Raw genomic sequence first — 24767 nt, forward strand, 5'->3', positions numbered from 1 at the left:
CTTAATTAGCTTTTCTGATACCAGTTTTTAAAAGACCTGCATTCTTCTTTTCTTCCTTATAGCTGGAGAAGAAAGAAGAAGATGATACTTTGAGTGTTTCTTCTCTTAAAACTAAATCTCTAATCAGAAAAGGACACTCTTCTTCATCTGGAAGTTCACGTTTCTCCTCTTTTTGAAAAGCCCCATTCTTAGTCTTTACCTCCAGAGGTTGTCTTCATTGGCTAGAGCCAATTAAGTCAGTCAGCATTCCACCTTCAGGGTCTCCCTTACAGTGGTTTAAGATAGTGGCTCAGTGAGAGATTTCAGTGTTCTCTTGACAATAGCATGTAAGAAAGAAGACATAAAATAAGGCTTAGAAATAGGAGTGCAAAGTTGTCTCACTCCACAGAAGTGCATCACAAGGGCAGGAGACAGAGCTAATAAACTCTGTGCTTAAAGCCTTTGAAGAAGGAACAAGAGACTGTATCTTATAGAATTCTCTGCCAGTGAAGCTGCCCCTGGCTGAGGAACAAATTTGCATAGTGTTCCCCTCTCTGTACTTGAGAAATTCTGTCAGGATAATTTTCTAGTCATGAGGAACAGAATAAGTGGATAATTGTGTTCTACTAACTATATGATTTTTTAAATTCCCTGAACCTCTGAAAGTTTGCAGCATCGGCTAATAATTCATATTTCTGTAGTCTATGTGATAGGGAAAAATCTCTTGATGCAAGCTCGATGGTTCCATATCCTCGGAATGATGATGTTCATCTGGTCATCTGTCCATCAGTATAAGTGCCACGTCATTCTTGGCAATCTCAGAAAAAACAAAGCAGGTGAGATATCTTTTAGAGCCACTGCCTGTGGATTTTGATCCTCAGTTAGTTTTCCATGTTTCTTCATTCTTTTCTTTCCTGCACTAGTTGACTAATCTATCAAATATTCATTTTTGACAGAACACCTCTCTGGGTCTTGATCTTCCCATCTGTGAAATGAGAGGATTATACTGAAAGATCTCTCTGGCCCCATTAGCCCTGATATTTATGATTTTATTCTGTTCCTGCATTTTGTGGCCTGTCTTGCATTTATCTGTCTAAGCAGCATGTGAGCACTGGTATTTCCATGCTGAGTTAGTATCATTCCAAGCCAAAAGAAAAAACTTGACTTTTTAGTTAGCGTGTGTTGACTTATCACAGGTGCAATTTTTATTAGGCTTTTTGAAGTATTAAAAATGGAATAGTATTATTCATCATTTATCGAGTGCTTATTTTGTGACAGGCCCTATTCTGAGTACTTTGCATAGAGCTTCACAGTACTCACTTGAGGGGGATACAGTCTTATCTTCGTTTTACAGATGAGGAAACTGAGGCACAGAGAGGTTAAGCAACTTACCTGAAGTTATACAGATGGTAAGTGAAAGAGTCAGGATTTGAACTCAGGCAGTCTCATTCTGGAATCTGAGCTCTTAATTTCTAGCTTGGAGGATTATTAAAGAAACTGGCTTTCCTTTTGTGCTTATTTATATCTGATAGTATAACCTAAGCATGTGATTTTTTAAATACATTGTAGATTGACAGTGGAAGTGTGACAGAAGGTGGTTTGCACACAGGTCTGTCATATTCTTCTCTTAATAAGAGTTTTTGTAAATGATTTGGGAAGTGATGTAAAACTTTCTTTTTGCAGCTTCAAATGTTCAGAAGTTTTTCTTTTTTTTTTCCATTTCAGGAGTGATCATTCACTGTAACCACCGGATCCCTTTCGGAGACTGGTTTGAATATGTTTCTTCCCCTAACTACTTAGCAGAGCTGATGATCTACATTTCCATGGCTGTCACCTTTGGATTCCACAACTTAACCTGGTGGCTAGTGGTGACATATGTCTTCTTCAGCCAGGCCCTGTGTGCTTTCCTCAGCCACAGATTTTACCAAAGCAAATTTGTCTCCTACCCAAAGCATAGGAAAGCTTTCCTACCATTTCTGTTTTAAGATAACCTCAGTCCTAAAGAATTCAAGCCAGGAGACAGGTTCAATTCCTAAGGACAGTGAAGTCTAGAGACCAAATTGCAGTTTCTGCAGAACTGTTTGAAACTCTCTGTTCCATTTTTATACCCAAAAGTCTTCACTGAATGAGCAAAGCAGTACCCCTCAAGAAAATGAATCTTCAAAGACAAACTACTTCTGGAAGACCTGGGAGTGCTGTGTCTGATTTCTGAGATGGTTATAAAACCAACCAACTGCTAAAAAGTAAATGAGGCTTCTCCAAGCTGGTTCAAAAGCATACTAACCAAGAATGTGCAAACATCTTCAAACAAGGACACATATACACAAAGGAAGAGATAAGATCATCTGTGACTGATGGGATTGGGCTTATTCAGGGTGGTATGGCCATAGCACCTGAGTTTAACTAATAGAATGAATCCGAAGCTATTTAGGAATAAAGTTTATGCTTAAAATAGCTTATGTTAAAGAAAATAGCCATGATTAAATTAAAATATATGCATGATGTGAAATAAGAACAAAAACTTGAAAAATAATACTAAGCCTGAGCAATGCAGTAAAACTGCATATTCATGCGACATAAGATTTTACTGGCCTTTTGACTGAGGTATTTATTCCTGTTATGCGGATGTCATAGTCTAGGTACTAAAATTTTGCACTAATATGTATCTTGCTGTGGAGGAAAGAAACTCATTATTAACTAGACACATATCAAACACACAGTCTAAGAATATCCTCTGCTCCCTCACCCATGAAACAGTAAATCAAAACTGGTAAACTGAAATTCTTTCTAATCTAACTTTTAATATATGCATGTCAAAATGTATTCTAAAGTTTTTTAAATAATTCTATAGCATTTCCCCTCCCGTCAATCAAATACTTCAATCAGTTGCTCAGTCTATTCAGATAAATGACTTATTTATTTCATTTATCATTTAGATTTGCCATCATCAGGACCAGGACTCGGGAACCAAACTTTCTACACTGGAAATGTAAAGCATGTTGCAGTTTGGTCTAAATGGCATGAATAATTTTTAATACCAAATTACTTGAGGGAAAAAATATTTTGCTTTCACATGCCATTTTATACCTAGGTTAAACTGGGAATTTGATGTTCATTGTACAATTAGGTAAAATAATGAGTATCCCTGTGAAGAACCTACATTATCAGCGCCTATGAGAAAGCATTCCCAGCCTCACTATCTTGGCCATCCCTTGCATATTCTTCCAAGTCCCTTACTTTCCCTTTCTTGCCCAAACATTGCATTTCTAGGTAAAGATAAAAGAAGAAGTCGTGATGTCCTCAGAGGGGTTCAGAACTATGTAGGGGTTCAGAACAATGTAGCATGGTCTTTGATGAAAGCTTAGCCATGGAGAATAATGGAGAATGGTGCTGTGCTTGCAAGATCACAATCAGCATTGCTCTTTGTGTCAATGAAAATTTTCCACATGCCTGAAGTGGGGTACACCATAGAGAGTTGGCAAATTGTTCACATGGGTAATCCAGAAATCACTTGGGGATGGAGAGGTTGGTTGAATAGCCTCATTTCGTTCTGTTACAATTAAATTAGGGGAAATGATACTGATCTACCTCCTAACAGCGTTTACTGGGTTAACTACTGACTAAAAGTATGCGGAAAATAGCCTTTGTAGTGTCCTAGTTGTGACTCATGCCCTGTACTAACATTTGCTTTCAGTGAGCATGGATGGTTTTGTCTCTACAAAACTGTTCTGTATTATGTTTTTAATTCAATGAGTGGTTATTGCCAGAATTCCTACCAAAAAAAAAAGCCTTTGCAGAGATTTTTATATGAAGCTTAATAGTTTAAGGAGACTATAAACATTTGCATAACTAAAGGTACCTAAAAAACTCAAGGACCATTGATAAGTAATGTATCCCAAAGTGAACTGATGCTTTAAAGGAGAACTTCAAACAACAAATGAGCAAGTAGAAATTTTTTTACACCTATGTAAGCAATTTCTGCCAACTTTCATGTATATGTTTTATGTTAATCTAACCTTGTAAGATTTTTTTTTGATAAATGAACAAGAAATAGTGGTGGCAGTGATCCATAAATAATTCATGTGACCCATACTTCATCATTTTTCCTAAATACCAATGATCTAGAAAGCTATGTATTGGTTTGGGGAAAAGCAAAATTTAATTATCCAAATAAAAACTATTATAAAGAGCTACTCTATGTACTTAATTGAGAAAATATAATTGTGTCTCTTCCTTCAAAAAGTCTGAATATTTGAAGCACAAAAGAACACAAGGGACTTCTCAGCAAAAAAACAAATCTGCCTGCCAAATCTAGCCCTCTGGGTAAAATCTTATAGCACATGTGCAGTTTTAATCAGGGCTCCCTGGCCTACACAGCACCTTTCTGTGAATTAGAAAAGGCATCGCTAGGAACAGCCCTCTCATAGCAGGGCATGAAACTATGGGCACAAAAGGCAACTGGTGATGGGGCTGCAGCTAAATGAGCAGAGCTTAGGCTGGATCTCAACCCCACCTACCCATTCAGCCTGGTGTTCTTTGTGCAGTGCATGAACTGCGCAACCTTCCGTAGAGACACCCCTGCTCATTATGATGCCTGTCTGTCTGCAGATTCTGTTCACTCTTGAAAACCAACAAGACTTGATTTCATGGAATCATCTCATTTGAGAAAGACCATAAGAATAAAACTAGGAGAAGGGGAAAGAAAGCACTCCGTGCAAAACATCTGTGCTTCCACACACTAAAAGGAGACTTCGGTGGTTAACAGGTAAGTGACAAACAATAGAATGTTTGGATGCTAGAATGCTGGCCCCAAATAGAGACGATATTTTGCTTCCTTTCTGACTACCAGCTCCTATCTTTCCAGCTCATATATAGTCTCGTATTATAACTCCAATAGTCTTGACCCCCTACTGAGACCTCCAGTCTCTTGACCTCATGGCATTTTTATTGTCCTTTGCTTCCAGTAAGTTTTATCTTTTTACTAGCTTAAATTCCAGGTAAATCACTTAATCATTCCTCTGTATAAACCCTCAACTCTCTTGCCTCCTTACATTGCTTTTTCCTATTGTTTTAGCACAGCCACAACCCTGGTTAAATTCAGCTCTCCCTCAGTGTTTGCACCTAAGCAACTCAACTGTGGCTGCAGAAATACAATCCACTGAAGCCTACCTCAAGTGGTCTTTACTGCTGCAGTCATACTAAAATTCCCTAGTCAGTTCACTCTCCCACTTGGTTATGTTACATCTTCTTGTCCTCAAGAAAATGAAGCTATTATAAGAGAACTTCCACAAGTTACCACCTTCACCTCCACCTCCACCCACGTAAGCATCTGCACCCGTATACACTACCTTCCCTCATTACTATTGTTGAAGGATACTTTAAAAAAATTTATGGAGTAACATTGGTTAATGACATTATATACATTTCAGGCTTATAACTTTATAATACAAAGCTGTATACTCTTATCATGTGCTCACTGATGACCTAAAGTCTAGTTTCCTTCCATCACCATACATTTGACCCCCTTTACCTTCTTCATCCTCCCTCCTGCCCCCTGCCCCTTATAGATATGAGTTCATTTGTTTTTTGCTTTCAGTTCTATATCCCAATTAGTGAATTCATACAGTTCTTGTCTTTTTCCATCTGACTTATTTCACTTATCGTAATACTTTCAAAAACCATTCATGTTGTTACAAATGGCAGTATTTCATCTTTTTTATGGCTGAGTAATACTCCACTGTATATATGTACTACATCTTTATTGAATCATCTGTTGAAGGACACTTAGATTGTTTCCATGTCTTGGCTATTGTAGATAATGCTGCAGTGAACATGGGGGTACAAATATCTTTATAAGAAAGTCCTTTCAAATTTGGGGGGTAGATACTCAGAAGAGGAATTTCTGGGTCATATAGTAGCTCTATTTTTAATTTTTTGAGGAAACTCCATACTTTTTTTCATAGCGGCTGTACCAATTTACATTCCTGCCAGCAGTGTATGAGGTATTTCCCTTTTCTCCACATCCTAGCCAACACTTGTTATTTCTTGTCTCGTTGATGATAGCCATTCTAACAAGTGTGAAGCGATATTTCATTGTGCTTTTGATTTGATTTACCATATAGCTAGAGGTGTTGAGCATTTTTATATGTATATGTTGACCACCTATATGTTTTCCTGGGAAAAGTGTTTATTCAGGTCCTCTGCTCATTTTCTACTGGATTGTTTAGGGTTTTTTCATTGTTCAGTTGGATGAATTCTTTATATATTTTGGATGTTAACTCTTTATCAGAGGTGTCATTTGAAAATAGCTTTTTCCATTTGATTGGTTACCTTTTTGTTTGGTCGATGATTTCTTTTGCTGTGCAGAATCTTTTTAGTTGCATGTAATTTCATTTGTTTATTTTTGCTTTTACCTCTCATGCCTTTGGGGTCAAGTTTATAAAAACTCCTGTGAGACTGAGGTCCATAAGTTTAGTGCCTATATTTTTTTCTATGTATTTTATTGTTTCAAGTCTTCTAGTCATTACTTTTATCTATTTTGAGTTAATTTTTGTGTATTGTGTCAGATAGTAGTCTAGTTTCTTTTGCATGTGGCTTTCCAGTTTTTGCACACCATTTATTGAAGAGACTTTCCTTTCTCCATTGTATGTTTTTAGCTCCTTTGTTGAAAATTGGTTGCCTGTTTATGTGTGGGTCTATTTCTGGTGTATCAATTATTTTTCATTGGCGTGTGTGTGTGCGCTTTTCTGCCAATATCATACTGTTTTGATGACTGTAGCTTTGTAGTATGGTTTGAAGCAGGGAGTGTGATATCTCTGGCTTTGTTCTTTTTTCTCAGGATCGCTTTAGCAATTCAGGGTATTTTGGGTTTCTATACAAGTCTGAGGGTTTTTGTTCTATTTCTGTGAAAAATGCCGTTGGGATTTTGATAGGGATTGCATTAAATCTGTATGTTGCTTTAGGTGATATGGCCATTTTTACAATATTAATTCCTCCAATCCATGAACATGAAATGCTTTTCCATTTCTTTATGTCTTCTTCAATTTCTTTCAACAATGTCATGTAGTTTTCAGTATATAGGTCCTTCACTTCCTTTGTTTATTTCTAGATATTTTATTCTTTTTGTTGCAATCGTAAATGGAAATTGTTTTCTTCATTCTTCTTTCTGATATTTTGTTGTTAATATATAGGAATGCAACAGATTTTTGTATATTTATTTTGTATCTTTCAATTTTACTGTATTTATTGTTTCTAAAAAAATTTTGTGGAGTCTTTAGGGTTTTCTCTATATAGAATCATGTTATCTGCAGAGAGTGACAGTTTTACTTCATTCCCAACTTGGAGGACTTTTATTTATTTATTTTTCTTGCCTAATTGGTCTAGCTAGGACTTCTAGTATAATGTTGAATAGCAGTGGTGCGAGTGGGAATCCATGTCCTATTCCTGATCACAGAAGAAAAGCTTTCAATTTTTCACCATTGAATATGATGTTAGCTGAGGATATGTCATATATGGCTTTTATTATTACATTGAGTTACTTTCCTTTTATACATATTTTATTGGATGTTTTAATCATAAATGGCTATTGTATCTTGTCAAATGCTTTTTCTGTATCTATTTATATGATCATATGATTTTTATCTTTTATTATATTCACGTGGTATATCACATTGATTTGTGGATATTAAACCATCCTTGCATCCCTGAAATGAACCCCACTTGATCGTGATGAATTATGTTTGTAATGTATCGCTATTTTGATTTGCTAGTATTTTGTTTAAGATTTTTGCATTTATGTTCATTAGAGATATTGGCCTGTAATTTTCTTTTTCTGCATTGTCCTTGCCTGGTTTTGGTATCAGGTATTATTGGCCTCATAAAGTAAGTTAGGAAGTATTCATTCCTTCTTCAATTTTTTGGAAGAGGTTAAGAAAGATTGGTATTAAATTTTCTTTGAATTTCTGGTAGATTTCACCAGTGAAGCCATCTGGTCCTGGACTTTTTATTTTTTGTCTATTTAGGTTTTCCACTTCTTCATGACTCAGTCTAGGAAGCTTATATACATCTAAGAATTTGTCCATTTCTTCTAGGTTATAAAATTTGGTGGCATATAACCTTTCACAGTATTCTTGCATAGTTCTTTGTATTTCTGTGGTATCTGTTTTAACTTCTCCTCTTTCATTTCTGATTTTATTTATTTGAGTCTTCCCTGTTTCCTTCTTAGTGAGTGTAGCCAAAGGTTTATCAATTTTGTTTCTTTTTAAATAACCTGTTTTTTGTTTCGTTAATTTTTCTGTTGTCTTTTTGTTCTCTTTCATTTATTTCCACTCTGATTTTTATTATTTCCTTCCTTCTACTGACTTTGGGCTTTGTTTGTTCTTCTTTTTCTAGTTCTTTAAAGTGTAATGTTAGATTGTTTATTTGGAATTTTTCTTGTTTCTTGAGGTAGGCCTGTAAAGCTATAAACTTCCCTCTTAATACCACTTTTGCTACATCCCCCAAATTTCAGTGTGTTGTGCTTTCATTTTCATTTTTCTTTATGTAGCTTTTGATCTCTTATTTTTTCTTTGACCCAATAGTTGGTTAGTATCCTGTTGCTTAATCTCCACATATTTGTGTGTGTTTTTCAGCTTTCTTCTTATGGTTAATTTCCAGTTTTATACTGTTGTGGTTAGAAAATATGATTTCATTCTTCTTAAATTTATTGAGACTAGTTTTGTGCCCCAACATATGGTCTATCCTTGAGAATGTTTTATGTGCGTTTGAGAAGAATGTGTTACTTTTGGAGAGAAAGTTTTATAAATATTGATTAAGTCCATTTGGTCTAATGTGTTGTTTAATGCCAGTATTTTCTTATGACTTTCTGTCTGGATGATCTATCCATTGCTGTCAATGCAGTATTCAGGTCGCCTACTATAACTGTATTTTTGTCAGTTTCTCTCCTTAAGATCTGTTAGTAACTGCTTTACATATGTTGGTGCTCCCAGGTTGGGTATATATATATTGATAGCTTTTATGTCTTCTTGATGAATTGTCCCCTTAATCATTAAAAAATGCCTATCTTGTCCCTTGTTTCCTTTTCAACCTTGAAATCTATTTTGTTTGACATAAATATTGCTACACCCTCTTTTCTCTGGATGCCATTTACTTGGAATATCATCTTCCTCCCCTTCACTTTGAACTTGTCTTTGGAGCTGAGATGAAGCTCCTGCAGGCAAGATATAGTTGAGTCTTGTTTTTTAATTCATCCCACTTCTTTCTGCCTTTTGGTCCTGAGTTCTTTGACCATTTATATTTAGAGCGATTATTGATATATGAGGATTTACTACAAGCATTTTATCTGTTTTGTGGTTTATCTGTATTTCCATTGTTTCTTTTCCATTGTAATTCTGCTATTTTAGTTTGGTAGTTTTCTATGATATTTTTTTTCTTTGTTTCCTCTTTTACATTTCATGTCTCAGCTCTGGATTTTGTTTTTTGGTTACTCTTAAGTTTGTGTAAAATGTCTCATACATACAATAGGCCTTTTTCTTCTGATTGCCCCTTATTCATTCACCTGTACCTGTTCAGTCCTTTTCTATCTCCCCTTCTATGATTTCATCACAAATTATCTCTTTTTATGTTATACATTCACAACCAAATTGCGATAGTTATAGTGATTTTAAATGCCCTTTTTCTCTTTTAACCTTTATATTATAATTAAATATTTAATATCCTATTCTGAGGTAGAGCTGCAATTGCCTGCTTCTGTATGTCTGTTAATCATCTTACTCACAGTTTTGTATACTTTTGTCTTTTTTTTCTGGTAGAAAAGTTCCTTTCAACATTTCATGTAATGCAGGTCTTGTGGTGAATTCTCTCAGCTTTCATTGGTCTGAGAAAGCCTTTATTTGTCCTTCATATCTAAAGGATAACTTTGCTGGATATATTATCCTTGGCTGATGGTTCCTCTTTTTCAACATTTTTACTATTTCCTTCCACTCTCTCTCAGCTTGTAATGTTTCTACTGAAAAATCTGTTGTTAATCTAATGGGGTTTCCTTTGTAGGTTATCGTCTTTTTGCCATGGCTGCCCTGAGAATTCTTTCTTTGCTTCTCCTTCTCTTCTCTTTCTGATATATTCATTATCCTTATGTTGCTGTTCCTAATGGATTCAGGTAGCTCTTGTAGAGTCCTTTTCTATTTTTTTTTTTTTTTTAACTCCTAGTTCTCTGTCTTCTTCCTTGATCATTTCTAGGTTTCTTTCTTCGAGCTTGCTAATTATTTCTGACGTCTGGTCCACTCTGTTTCCAATGGTCTCTAATGCATTCCTCATCTCATTTATTGAGTTCTTCAGCTGCAGAATTTCTGTTTGATTCCTTTTTATAGTTTGAATTTCTTGGTAAAGTACTCCTTTTGTTTGTTAATTTTATTCCTGACTTCATTGAACTGCTTTTCTGAGTTCTCTTGTAGCTTGCTGAACTTCAATCTTGCATTCTTGATTTTTGCAATTTTGAATTCTCTGTCATTTAAATCACAGTCTTCTATGACCTTGAGTTTGGTTTCTGGAGGCTTTTTACTTTTTGTGTTCCCAAGTCACCTTGGTTGTTCATGGTATTTGATGGATTGTTTTTCAGCCTGCACATTTGAGGTAGTAAATTCTTTTCTTGTTTAGATTCTGTTTTGCTCTCAACGATGCAGCAGGTTGATAGGTAGGATACTCTTCCTTTTGTTTTCCAGTAGATGGTGTTATAGCACAAAATTTTTTTTTTCTCTTACCTGCACTATTTACGCCTCTAGGATCCTGTGGAGCAGTGTCATGTAGGTTAAGGAAAATGCCCACAGGGGTGGGGGGTGTTTCTTCTGTGACCAGTTAACCCTGTGGTGGTGGAATGTGGAGGATGGTGGAGGACTGGTTTTGCGAGATCCCAGTGCTACCTTCTTTTTACTAATGATTACTGGTACTACTGTGTTTTGGGAGACATCTCCATTGCCTCTTCCAGGCTCTGCTGGGATAGGTGGGGCCAGGAAGGTAAGTTCACAATTTCACGGCTCTGCTCCCCTGCCAGCAATGTTTGCCAGCACCATTAGCTATTTAAGGCATCTCAGCTTTCTTTATTGGGCTCTGCCAGGATGTGCGTGAAATGGAGGCAAGTTTGCAGTCTCATGACTCCACCCTCATCCTGCTAGCAATGGCTATTGACACTGCTACCTCTACCAGGGTCTTCCACAGTGAGGATGTGGGTAAGGGAAGATTCCTGTTCCCAGAGGAGCACTGCTTCTGCCCCATTTACACTCCAGGTAATAGTGTGAAGGCTGCAGCCTGACTTCTCCACTGTTGCCCTGCTTGCTGGAACCACAGTGGGTGCTGCACTGCATCTGCGGCCACTACCCCTGTCCTTCCTCTCGTCCTGCCTCCCCTACTCATTCCAGTATGCCCACCATCAAATGTCCAATGTGTGGACTTTTCAGGCATGTTTGTATGTTAAGCAGGGGATCCTTTGTTGAGTTACCGTCATCCAATTTATAAATGTAAAGGGAGAAACAAAGGAGTTTTCTCACTCTGCTATGATGCAGACCTCACTCCTGCTTTTAAAAAAAGAATGTAAAATCATGATTCTCATACAAATATAAAATGAACATGTGCCAAAAATTTTAACTCAGTAAGTAATGGAGGAACCAGTAAGATGTTACAACCAGTTCAAAGAAGAATTCTAAAAGCAGACACATATATGGACAATGATGTATGCCAAAATGAATTTGCTTAATAGTTGCAAAACTGGCTTCTATAGCAGGAGAAGGAAATCAGTTGTGCCTCCATTGGATAAAATTCATTGTGTATTTATGGGAAAGGATTATCTGCATTCATATCAATTGTCTATGAATAGCTGAGTTATAAAATAGCTCAAAGTCACAGTGCAGATAACCCAAAGAGTGTCGTAGACAGGACACTGGTAATATTTTTCGCTCATTTCAAAGTCATTTACATTTCTCCTGAAACTATAAACAGTCTCTCTGGATTTCTACCCAAAGCTAGCTACTCTACTTGAGCCCTAGATTCTACCCAAGAACATCGCTTAGCCGTTCTTGCTCCTACTAAATCATCAAATTTTTGCCCTTTCTTAACCTTCCCATTAACAGACAAATATCTTTTTGAAGCCTTCTAACCCCATTTCCCTTACCAGATACCATCTGATTTTTCTGGTGCCCTTGCAGCAAAACTAGAAATATTCATTTCATTCTTCCTAGCTTCATTTCTTTTCCCCTCACTGCTAAATCCACTCCAGTCACTCTCTAGACCTCATAACTCCATAGAAACTGCTCTTAAAAAGGTCTCCAGTGATCATGCTAAATCCAGTAATCACCTCTCAGTATATTTATACTAACATCACAGCAGCAGCTGGTCACTTCACCATAACACACTTTCTTTAATCGACTCCAAGACACCACACACTCTGGATTTTCCTCCTACCACCCTGGCTCTCCTTCCCAGGTTCCTTCTCTTTGTTCTGACTTTCGAATGTTGAACTGTGCCAATTCTCAGTTCTTGCTCCCTTTATCTCATTCAGCCTCATAACTTTAAATACTATTTATATGCTGACAACTCCTAAATTTATATATCCAGCCTAAACATCACTTCTGAACTCTAGACTCATATATCCAATTGCCTACTAAACATCTCTGTTTGATTTATGATAGGTATCTCAAGATAGACTTGGTTAAAGGTTAATTTCTGATTTTCCTTATCCCTTACATCTGATTCACCTACAGTCTTCCCATTTTTTACTTATTCAAACCAAAAACAATGGAGTTTCCTTGGCTCTTCTCTTTCTCTCACACTTCACAAACCATTTCATGGTTCTATCCATCCCTGTTATTGTAACTCAACTAACACCTTGATTTAAGCCATCATCATTTTGTGCCTAATTTACTGCAGTAGATTCCTAATTGGTCTCCCTGCTTTCTCTCTTATTCCCTATAGCTGATTCTCAACACGAGACAGCGAGCTTTCAAAAACATAAATCAAATTATGTCACTATTCTCTCAAAACCTTGCAACAGCTACCAATTTCGCTCAGATTAAGGCCAAAATTTCTATAATAAATTACTAGACTCTATATGATCCAGCTCCCAGTCACCTGTCTTACCTCATCTCCTGCTATTCTTGCCCTCATTCAGTTTTCTGACACACTGGCCTCCTTCCCTCCACCTGGAATTGTCTTCTCCCAGATAGCTAGCCACATAGCTAACTTCCTCAACTCCTTCAAGTCACTGGATTAGTTAGTTATTGCTGTGTAATAAAGTACTCCAAATCTTAGGAGCTTAAAACAACAAACGTCTGTTATCTCATAGTCTCTGTGCATCAGGATTTCAGGTGCAACTTAGCTGGGTGCCTCTTCCTCAAAGATTCACTACAATCAAGATGTCATCAGAGCTAAGGTCTCATCTGTAAGCTCCACTGAAGAGATCACGCCTCTAAACTCCCTCACATGGTTGTTAGCAGGATTCAATCTCTCATTGGCTATTGATGTGAGGGCCAGGAATCTCTCTCAGTTGCCTGTCACATAAGTCTCTCTATGGAACAGCTCATAGCACGGTACCCACGTTCCATTCAAGCAATCAAGCAAGGGTATGCAAGACAGAAGACACAATCCCTTTGTAACCTAATCTCAGAAGTGACATCCCATCACTTTTGCCATACTCTATCTGTTATAAGGGAGTCAGTAGTCCAGCTCACACTTGAAGGTGGTTACACAAGGACAAGATTATCAAGAAGTGTGGCTCCTTGGGGTCCATCTAAGAGGCTGCCTACAATCACTTCAATAAGGTGACCTTTTAATTTAAAGTTGCAACCTAACCTCTCATTTCCATCTCCCTTTGCTCTTGTGAACAATAATAAATACTTATTGTTTTGAGCCACCTAGTTTTAAAGTGTTTTGTTCTATAGCAATAGTCAACTGATACACTATCTTCTTAAAAAAAATTCTACCATGAGCTTTTTCACTTATGCTTATTATTTTATTGTCTATCTACCCTTGCTGGAATGTAAGATACATGAGAGCCGGTTTCGTTGTATTGGGGTATTTTTTATTGTTTTGTTCACAGATGTGTCCCCATCACTAGAAGAATGTCTAGCACATAATAGACAATAAATACTAATTAAATGAATGCTTCTCTTGTCACTGTTATCTGCACACTCTCCTGCCTTTACTTTGTTGCATAATTGCAGTAATACTTACCTTACAAAGATCAAGTGCAGTTTATATTGACACATGAAAGGCAATGATCCAATCGTGCATTTATACTACCAAAAAAAAAAAAAAAAAAAAACCAGTAACAATTACAGTAAGGAGGAATAAAATGAAATTCAGTCAAAAGAATCACTTAGGTTTCATGAATTGTTACAATTCCATCCACATACTTGTATCAGGTTTTATAAGGGAAGTGCGGCTTTTATAGAAATTAAATTCCTACATTTATTCTTTAAAATATTAAGATTAACACTATTTAGTGAAGAGGACAACAATTACTCTTCAACTTGCAGCCTCTATATAAAGTCCTATTTCTCTCCCAAACTTAAAAAAAAATCAGCACTTTGAGTTTCTTGCTTCCTGAGCTCTGGACCTATTACCACGTGGCCTGCTATTAACTAACATTGATCATGATTTTCTGACATGTGGACTGTATAAAGTTTTTGAGCTTAAAAAAAAAAAAACACACGCCAGAGGAATGATGTAATCCAATAAATTGGAAAGAACTTAACTCGTTCTTATATAACACTCCTCCTTCAATTCTGTATTTATGAACACATGAGAGTAGCTCACAGTGATACATGGAAAATAATCATTAGGATTATTCAGTTTTTCATCTCTCCATCCCATCTAATTGTTGTGGCCAAACTGTATTTCCAGTTCATCTTTTTCCTTTTCCATCTCAAATTGTCTGTGGAGTTTCCTTCCATGATTTTGCTTTTAAGACATAAAAGCAAACTTTAGATTTCAGCATAATCATACAGTTCAGGATGACAGCAATTGGTGAGGGCAATGAAATAGGAACGGATTCCCTTTCTCCTCTCCCAGTCTCCAGATGCTACAATTCTGAGAGCAAAATTTGTTAGGGGATGAGTGCTCTCCATGAAATCAAGCCCAAAAACCTAAAGATGTAGAAGACATCAAAATTCCTGATTTTACTAAATAATTTATGAGTCTATTATAAGTTTACCTAAATCTATTTTGAGCCTCTTGTTCATAATCGTGGTTAGTAATATCTTTGGTGATCTTGACTTGTATCTTTTAAATTTATTACATATCTTTTATCTTTTATAAAACTACCTCTTTCATTCTTCATTAGTTCTTCCATTCCAGAATTCCAGAATGTATTGAATAAGTCCTATCCATAATCATGATTTTATATGCTTTAATATTTTTCCCTTCTCAGAATTACTTTCCAAGTTGTCAGTTTGTTAAGTTTCGTTATCATTTTTATTGTTGTTTGATATAGGAGAGACATAGGCTCTTAACACAGATGGATTTTATTTGCATACCCTGGATTGCATTCTCTGGAATGTCTTTTTGGAGTGTGGTTATTTAGATGTAGAAGCATCTGATACTGTAAGAATATATCAGAATGAATAAGTAAAATCAGAGTATGCCATTTTTTGACATTCCTACTAATAAATTTTATTTATTCATAAGGTATAGACTTATCAAGATCAAAAGGCATTTGGGGATATGGATAGACCCAGAAACTGGCTAGTAGAGGTTCACAAAAGGCATAGCTACCTACAGACTGAGAACTCACTGTAACTCGCCTTGCAATATCCAGGCCTACCTTTCATTTCCATGACTTGACAGATCTGTCTCCTTTACAATAAAATTCAGACTATTATTTAGTAAGTGAAACAAGGAAGACCCGCAAGGCAAGTACTTGACAGAGTAATAACACCCTGATTTGCCTATAAAAGAGACAGTTTTTAATAAAATGTTATAGGCACAGTTATAAACCTTCCTCCTTCCCTTTATCATTTCCCACTCGCACACTGTATATTTTGATTAGATTTCCTTAGTCAGCAGTCTTTGTAATTTGGGCTGAGGCAAGTAACCTTTGGAAACTCTTGGTAAAGAATAATGCCATCTTAACCTTGGATCTGGAAAAGAACTAAGTCCTCCTAGGAAACAAAGGGGAAAAAAATCGATTGTTAGATTCTCTATAAGTATAGGCAAAGGCAGAAAGACTACTAAACTCAGGAAGTTTACGTACACCCACATTTTTGGAGTGAGTATAGGAAACGCAGTGCTTACTAATGATATTCGTCCTCCTGGATCAGACAATCAGATCATATTTTTTTGCACCAACTTTGGTCAATTCAGTGCCTTATATAAAAAGAGAACCCACCTATTTCCATCTTTTTACATGTTACTCCTCTAAAAACAATAGTAATTTATTCAACCGAATTTATTTACCATCTACTATGCACAAGGCACAGAGGTAGGCTTTGTGGTGAATATCGAATTATAAAAGACAAGATTCTTGCTCTCAGCACACATTTCAGTATGAAGATGTGGATTTAACAAAAACCTATTGCTTTAAACTAATAAGGTCATGGGGGAAATCTGTTAGTGCCATCATTTCCCCACCACCTCACGTTCTCTTCCATATACAGCTCAAATCCTAGTGCTTGATAGACCATAGGACTATCTGTAGGGCCAGCTTCATGAGCATGTGACCCGTGTAGTTGCATAGGGCCCCGCTTTCAGAAGGGCCCCATGCTTGGTTTAATCCTCTGCTACTGCTGTCTTGAAAGTCTTAATGATTTTATTTTTGAACTTGTATTTGGTAAGTGAAGTTCTGTGGGACGATGGAGCATGCATGAGAGCAGTGTACACACAACAGGGGTCGTGCATGCATGTTTGCAGAAGGCTCAGGCAGTGCAGGCACCCCAGCATGCACGCAATGCCTCAGAGAAATTCGGGGTGCAACTGGGTGGGTACCTAGGCCCACACTGCAGTAATGATAGTGGCAGCAGCAGTAGAAGCAGAGGCAACAGCTGTGGCTCCAGAGAAGGGAAGGGGCTCTGCATGGGAACCCGCAGTGGTAGGCCAGTTTGCCAATCCTTGTGTCACCTGCACAAATATCAGCTCTCCAGCCTGACACTGGGACAGGAACTACTGGCACTCAGGCAGCAAACTTTATCAGCAAATTAGTACAAAATAAGAACATATACAGGAGCATCGAACGAAAATATTTTAGGGAATTATTAGAATTCTTAAAAGATTTAAAATCTCTAATTTTGAAAACTGCTACAACATTGCAAAGCAAATAACCATGGGTGTAGAAATTAAACGTAAAGATTATTACTTTCTACAGAAAAGAGCACTATTTGCATATAAGGGTTTGTATGAACTAATTGTTAACGAGGAAGACAATTAAAACTTTTTTCCCTTGTAATTGAAGATACAATGACAGAAGGCAAAAGCAGGACTTCTGAATTACACGCCAGTCACAAAGACACTTTCAGTTGTTTATACCACCTCCACAAGTTTCAGAAAACATTTCCTCAAGTCGGAGGAAACACTAAAGTGCCATCATATAAATTTATACTTAAAATTAAATTCCGACTTACATAAAACTAATATGAAGAATTAAATCTATTTAGAAAAATTGTTTCATATGAATCAATACTCCAGAAGTACTGAAGTTTATATTTCAAAATAATTTATTAGAAATTTATCTTAGTAGTATCACAGCCTATAAAATATTAACAGAAAGATACTTTTTAAAATGAAAATGATCAAAATTTGTGATTGTAAATTTGCTAAGAGTGGCTGATGTTGCTTTCAGTCATATCTACTGAAAAAGAAACTGCATGAAATGAATTTCTTATCTATTAAAAATGAAAATAAAATCTTGATTAATTTGCAGACAAGTGAGCCAGAAAATTTTCATAATCAAGATATCACATTAATAAACTATTTTTTATTACATTCTATCATCGACACCAAAATATTATTTTTGCAATTTTTAAGTTCATTGAATAACATGAATCACTATTATCCCTATTACATTAGTAACTTTAACTGCACTTCTTACTTTTTTCCTGCTTTTTGAACAGGGGTCCCACATTTTCATTTTGTAATAGGCTCAGCAAATTATGTAGCCAGCCCTGACCACAGGTAAGAGTTTCACAGACTTTTGTCATATGCCATTACTGGAGACATTTCATGGTTATGAATGCTTAAGAAGTATAGAAAAGAGCAAGAAATGCAAGAAAATGCATGTTCTTAATGTGTTCCATACAAAATGTATTAGCTAGTAGGCATTCAGTCTATGTTAAGAGTAAAACAATGTAATACTCTGGGCTAGAGAGCAGAATTTGGCAAAATCTGTATTTGATCCAAATGGATGTGTGTGTGTGTGTGTGTGTGTCTCTCTCTCTCTCTCTCTCTCTCTCTCTCTCTCTCTCTCTCTCTCACACACACACACACACACACAAAACAATTTGAGACAATGCCTCCAATGGGTTGACATCCTCTTTAAGATTATGGTTTTTTCCATCCAAAGCATGAGCTTAACAGGGATAAACATCTATTCAAATGAGGGTCAAATTCAAGTACATTATAAGCAGTAAGCCTGTCAGATTGTCCTCCTATCAGCATTCTGTGATTTTCAACTACGGAGAGCTATTGTTCCACAGATTAGAGAAACACCCCTACAGCATGGGGCCCCTATCTATTCTTGGTTTCTACAGAGACTTCCAAAGAACTTTGAACAGCAACAAAATCACAATAGAGATAACTTACATCTGAAAATGAAACATCAGAGAAAAGCACTTAACCAGATAAACCAAATTTGCTTCCCATAAAGCTAAAAAAGATCCACTTAATTATAATTGTTTTCATTTTTGTATAATTGTTGTATTAATTTATTATAGGAATTAAGAAACATAAAGATGCATTTTATGCAAAAACAATTTTAGTTCTACTTGACTTTTAATGAAATTGTAGATTTCTAAATGATACAATTTTGTGTCAGTGCTTTTAATGAGCCCACTTTAGCCACATTTCTAGTACTAATATTGTTAAAATGGACTGAGAAAAGCTACAAGCATGTACAGAATCACATTGAGAGACATCATAAACAATGTTATAAAAAACTAAGAAAAACAACTGCAATACATAATAGAATGACAAAATAAATATTCATAATATATAAAACCAGCTCTTACAAATCAGTGACAAAACGACTTTTCAGCATGCCTGTTTTCTAGGCTGACTTTATCAAAGTTAACTTTGAAAGAGAAAAACAAGTGAAAAGAAACTGTCTGAGGAGAGAGTAGAAAGGCATTCTTCTGTCTGGGTGGTGGTACTGGGTAAATGGAATGCCTGGTAATTATAGGTTGAAAGAGCCACAGGGCTTTTGCTGGTCCCTGACTCCTTACCTTCCCCTCACCCCTCCCTCCTGTGCCTCTCTAAATCACTACCTAGAACCAGAAACTCAGATTTTAAAGTGAAAATAATGAGTTAGGACGGGGTCAAAGAGAAAGTGTGTTATTTATCAGATAGCGTCCCATCAACAAAGTGGTAAATTAAAAACTAAACAAAATAAAACAAGGAGAACAGCTATCTATCTAGATATAGTCTCCCAGAAAGGGTGGGACTTTTGCATGTTCACTGTAGGCCTTTTGTTACTGTGCACGTGTGACTCCAGTTGTATGGAGGATATTTAGTTAGGATATTTTTATATTGTGGATCTATAAATTACTATGTACAGATGTGAAAGTTGGACAGTGAAGAAGGCCAATCAGAAAAAAATGATTCATGTGAAATATGTTGGAGGAAAGCTCTAGATACCACGGACCCCAGAAAGATGAACCAGTGAGTTAAGCCTAAAACATCGCTGGAGTCAAAAATGACACATCATGAGAAAGAAGGCAGGGTTCTTTGGAAAAGACAATAATGCTGGGAAAAATAGAAGGCAGCAGGAAAAGCAGAAGACCAAATATGAGATGGATTGACTCCATAAAAGAAGCCATAGGCATGAGTCTACAGGAGCTAAGCAATGCTGATGAGGACAGGCCATTGTGGGCATCACTCATTCACAGGGTCAGAGCTGACTCAATGGCATGTAATACACAAACACATACACATCCAGAAAGGGCCAAGTTCCTCACTCCAGCATATAGAGAAAGAATTGCAAATTGGCAGGCTGCAGTCCAGACCTGACTCAGATAAGTGTTGTTTTGCCTGCATGGTTTTATAAAATTTTGAATTAGTGACTGTGATAGTTAATTTTATATGTCAACTTGGCTAGGCTATGATGCTCAATTGTTTGTTCAAATACTAATCTAGATGTTGCTGTGAAGATTAAGTGAAGTAGAAAGTAGATCAGTTTAAGTAAAGAAGAAAGATTACCCTCAGTGTGGGTGGGCCTTATCTAATAAATTGAAGGCCTTGAGAGCAAAATCTGAGGCTTCCTGTAGAAGAAAGAATTCTACTCCAGGACTAACATAAAAATATTGCCGGAGTTTCTAGTCTGCTGGCCTGCCCTAAATATGTCAGACTTGCCTGCCTCCACACTCACCTGAGCCAATTTCTTAAAATAACTCTGAGTTTTTTTTCAGTAGATATGACATACAAACACAAACTTATACACACATATATACATATATGTGTACATGTATGTATATTTATGTGTACATATGTATATGTGTGTATGTGTAGATATGAAGGTGAGAAATATGGCAGCTTTCTTAAAAGACACATACTCTGTGTTTCCTTCTTTTTCCTGCTAGTCCTCCATCCAGCTGCCTGTAACAGGCTGTTAGAACTCTAGCTGCCATACTAGGTCATGAAGATAAAGGCTACACCACAGGAATGATAGAACAGAAAGCTGGAAGGAACCTGGATCCCTGATCACTATGGTGCTGCTGGATTTGTTCTGAAATGCCTCTCTTGAGAGAAAAACATTCTTATCTAATTTATGCTAGATGTTGTTTTGGATTTTCTGTTATATTTAGTAGAACGCAATTCTCATTTTAAAATTTAAAAATTTCATATAAAAATTCAGATCTCTTGCTTTTCTCCCTTGACAATTTGGAATATCTGATAAACTTAGGGTCATGCTCCCCATTGTGGCAATTGCCCAGGGCAGGATAATGGATGCTCACTTGCTTTAGACAGGGCTGGAGACTCGGCAGGTTCTTTTCCTTTTAAATTCCTAGAAGCATTTGAGCTTGTTATCCCTGACATGGATGTTGGGGTTTTACTTCTATAGTGTGATAAGTACTTATACAAACTTATTTTGTTCTCTTAGGCTGTTTTTTTCTTTTCCAGCTACTTTTTTTGGGAAGTGGGGTAAGATAGAAAAATCTGCATCACTTTCAGCAAGAGCATTCCCAAATTAGTGTAGTCCACAAATGAAGATGTTTCTGATGCTGGTGGAAGCAGGGCCATTCCTTTACCCTTGGAGATACCATGTCAGTCACAGTCCTATAGGCATGCCTAGGGGAAGAGGGAGGGCAGGTCTCAGTGTCTACAGACTTTTCACAGTGGGCAAGCTCTACTCTCAAAGCATGGCACGAGGGAAACAGAGGGTCTTCCACTTCAGGGCTACAACTTTTCTTATCTTAAAGACCTTCATCAAGTCTAATGAATTTATATTCCTCTAGACCACATAATTTTGACCCAATTTCTCACTAATACTCAAGCCTTACTTTAGTGAAAGAGTATCACCCCCACCCAATATCCAATCACCTCTCTGCCCGGAATCACATCATCAAACTTTCTGAGCACTGAGTTGACAATGAAGAGAATGGTCTGAGAGTTTCTCCTAATCTGGAGGAGTGGCTTAGAGGATAGAAGTTGGAGTCTCAGTTGCTGTCAGGCCTAAATGGACCTGACAATCATTTGGGGAGGAGAGATATTCCAGGTTGAAAGGTTCTTGGTGAGTTAAAGACTGATTCTTGTCTTTGGCTATGAATGAACTCGAGGCCACTAGGATGTGAGCAGGAAGTAGGATAAACTCTGTCTCTTCGAATCAGGCCAAGGACAAAGAAGGCATAGAATACTCTTCCAAACTGCTCAGGCCTTACGGGAGGAACATACGGGTATGGGATGTGGCTGATCTTTAAAGGGGGAAGGAATGACAAGGTCAGAAATCTGTTTTTGAGTCAGACTATCTCAATGTCTAGGTTTCTCTTTGTCTTTTCTTTTTGTTCTCAGAATTACATTAAACTAATGATTCAGTCATATCGGAGTATCTCCTACGGCCAGGCATTGTTTTAGACCTTGGGAATACAGTGAGCAAAACAGGTAAGATTTCTGCCCTGATGGAGCTTACATTTTAGTTGAGTGATACACATAATAAATGTAACAAGTAAACAATTAGATTTTCAAGATAATTTCACAGTGATAAGTACTATGACAAAGCTTAAAAAAAAACAAACAAAGGTGAGACAGAAAGTGACAAGGCTGAGGGAGGGGGTCTACTTTAGATGGATGGGCAGGAAGGTCTCTCTTGAGGAGGTGATATTTATCCTAAATGACCAGAAGAAGACCTGAAAAAGGAGTGTTCTAAGAAGAGAAATGGCAAGTACAAAGGTCCTGAGGTGGAAACAAGCTTAGTTGAGTATGGCACGTGAGGTAGAGAGAACTAAGAGATGGAATCACACAGAACGCCGAGGTTAGATCACATAGAACTTTAATTCAGAGATAGGGACTTTGGATTTTTTTCTAAGAGAATTAAGAAACCATTAGATAATGTTAAGCAGGGGAATGAAATGATTTCATTTTGAAAGCTCACCCTGGCTGTTGTTAGATTATAGATTGGCAAGAGGGGAAGCAGGAAGGCCAATTAGGAGCCTATTTTAATAGTCCAGGTGAGAAATGACACCTAGTTTGGATAAAGTGGTAACTGGGGAGATACAGGTGAACAGGCTCAGGATCTATTTTAGCAGTAGAGCCAACAGAATTTGCTGGTGGGTTGGATGTGGGATAGGAGGAGATGAGAGGAATCTAATAGGGAATGCTGGTTCCATTTACTGAGATGTGAAAGCTGAGGAAGGAACAGGCTTTTGGAGGGAAACCAGAGAACTGCTTTGCCCATGCTTTGTTTGTAGTGCCTGTGAGACATCCAGATGGAAATGGTAAGCAAATTGTTGGGCAATGAGAATTCTTGGAGCATGTATTTAGTATTCTCTTTGAATTTTCTATTTACTTGTGGAAACTGAGGACAGTCCAAGAATGGGTCTGAAAGGGCAGTTCTCCATTTCTCTTGGGCCAGTAGAGGTCCTGCTTACAAGGGGACAGGTCCCCATCATCTGAGGGGTTTAGCGTGCCAATGGGTAGAAGTATGCTTCACTGCACATAGTAGAAGTGCTTTAGAGTTGAGGTCAAGCAAGTTATAAATTGCTATTTGTCATTAATTTACATTTCAATTTTCCAAGCACCTTCTCTTTAATTTTGAATGACTTTAACTCTTAGCATGAATTCCTGGTTTTTGCTTCCCCACTTTCCTTTCTCATCACTCCCTGTCTTGGCTTCTCTAACCAGCCTTTACTCTGTGGACTGTTTAAAGTAAAAAGCTTTAATCCACCTTTTGATGATTGTGGGAGTGGGCAGGGAGAGCTCACTAAGAGAGCTCAGGAAATAGCTTGCCTCTTCTTCTGAAAAGTTGAGGAAGAAAACAGAGAATGGGATAGACAGATGGCCAGGTTGGAAGGAGTGACTTCAGGTCTGGTAGCCAGGGGCACTGGGCTAATACTGAATTCCAGAATCAAGAGCTGTCCCCACTCAGTTGCATGCAGCCAGAGCTGGGAGCAGGCAGTCCCAGAAGGAACAGCAGAGACTATTTTTCCCTGTGGGCTGCACCTCCCAAGAGGAAAAAAGTGGCAAAGCAGATGGCAGTAGGTTCAGTTACTTTGCCCAAATTCACATCATCAGAGGTAAAATGGCTGAGGCTCTGAGAGAGACCAGGAAAGACCTCCTCCTCAAAGAAAACTAGAATGGAGAAAAAAGATTCTCCTCTAACAGATAATGAGAATGTTACTGCTATTAATACTACTGTATTGATGGCTATCACTATTACGATGTTAGGAAATTAGCTAGGTATTAGGGATATAAATATAAAAGATAATCTTACCATCTAGAAGCTTATGACCCAGTCAGGAGGTAGGACTAAAAAATATTAAAATATAGTAAAATGCACATATATCAGGGTTTCTTACCAGAAGGGTGCCTGCCAGTGATTACATTTTTGAGAGACTATATCCATGTAGGCCAGGACAAAAAAAGAAAATCATCTTGGAATTGGAGTCTCCCACATCCTTATTGGGTAGGGGTGAAGTAAATAGTTCTCATGTTTGTTCTTTTTTGTTTGTTTCTGGTTGTTGTTATTGTTGTTGTTTTCAAAAAGGAGTTAGTCAATAGTGAGGAATAGAATGATAATGGCTTTAAATCCTAACGGTAGGTAAATCAGAACCAGCTCTGATTTGGCACTTCTGAGCACAGAAACAGCTGATCACTTTGAAATCTGACACTTGGAGCCTAGACTGGCAAAGCCTGAGGGCCCTTGGATCAGGGTGACACCAGGGCAGGATGGAAAGGCCCCACTGTGGCCCATACTCTTAACTTTGCACTGACCCCACTGCGTGTGGGTTCCCCATGGGACAATGCTTTATCTCTGTTTACATCTGCTAAACAGCTTTGCTGCCTTACCCCTGAGCTACCTCACACTGAGTTGCCCAGTGCATTGGCATCCTATTATTGTGGAAGTAACCAGGATGCCTCAGATAGAATTTGGGGTACAAATATTG

General features: G+C 37.4%; 1 protein-coding gene across 2 annotated transcripts in view; it reads left to right on the plus strand.

Annotated features, from left to right (window-relative positions):
* The window catches only part of SRD5A3 (steroid 5 alpha-reductase 3), a 15949-nt gene extending 11777 nt beyond the window's left edge, over positions 1-4172 (plus strand). The window contains exons 4-5 of one of the 2 annotated variants that reach the window (XM_006922510.3): positions 681-815; positions 1705-4172. In XM_006922510.3, the coding sequence (XP_006922572.1) occupies positions 681-815; positions 1705-1964 (395 nt within the window). In that variant the 3' untranslated portion in view covers positions 1965-4172. The remainder of the gene's footprint in view (positions 1-680; positions 816-1704) is intronic. The other variant, XM_015597613.2, reaches the window with a different exon arrangement.
* Positions 4173-24767: the final 20595 nt, after the last annotated feature.

Source organism: Pteropus alecto, unplaced genomic scaffold, assembly GCF_000325575.1.
Source record: "Pteropus alecto unplaced genomic scaffold, ASM32557v1 scaffold57, whole genome shotgun sequence".
Lineage (NCBI taxonomy): Eukaryota > Metazoa > Chordata > Mammalia > Chiroptera > Pteropodidae > Pteropus > Pteropus alecto.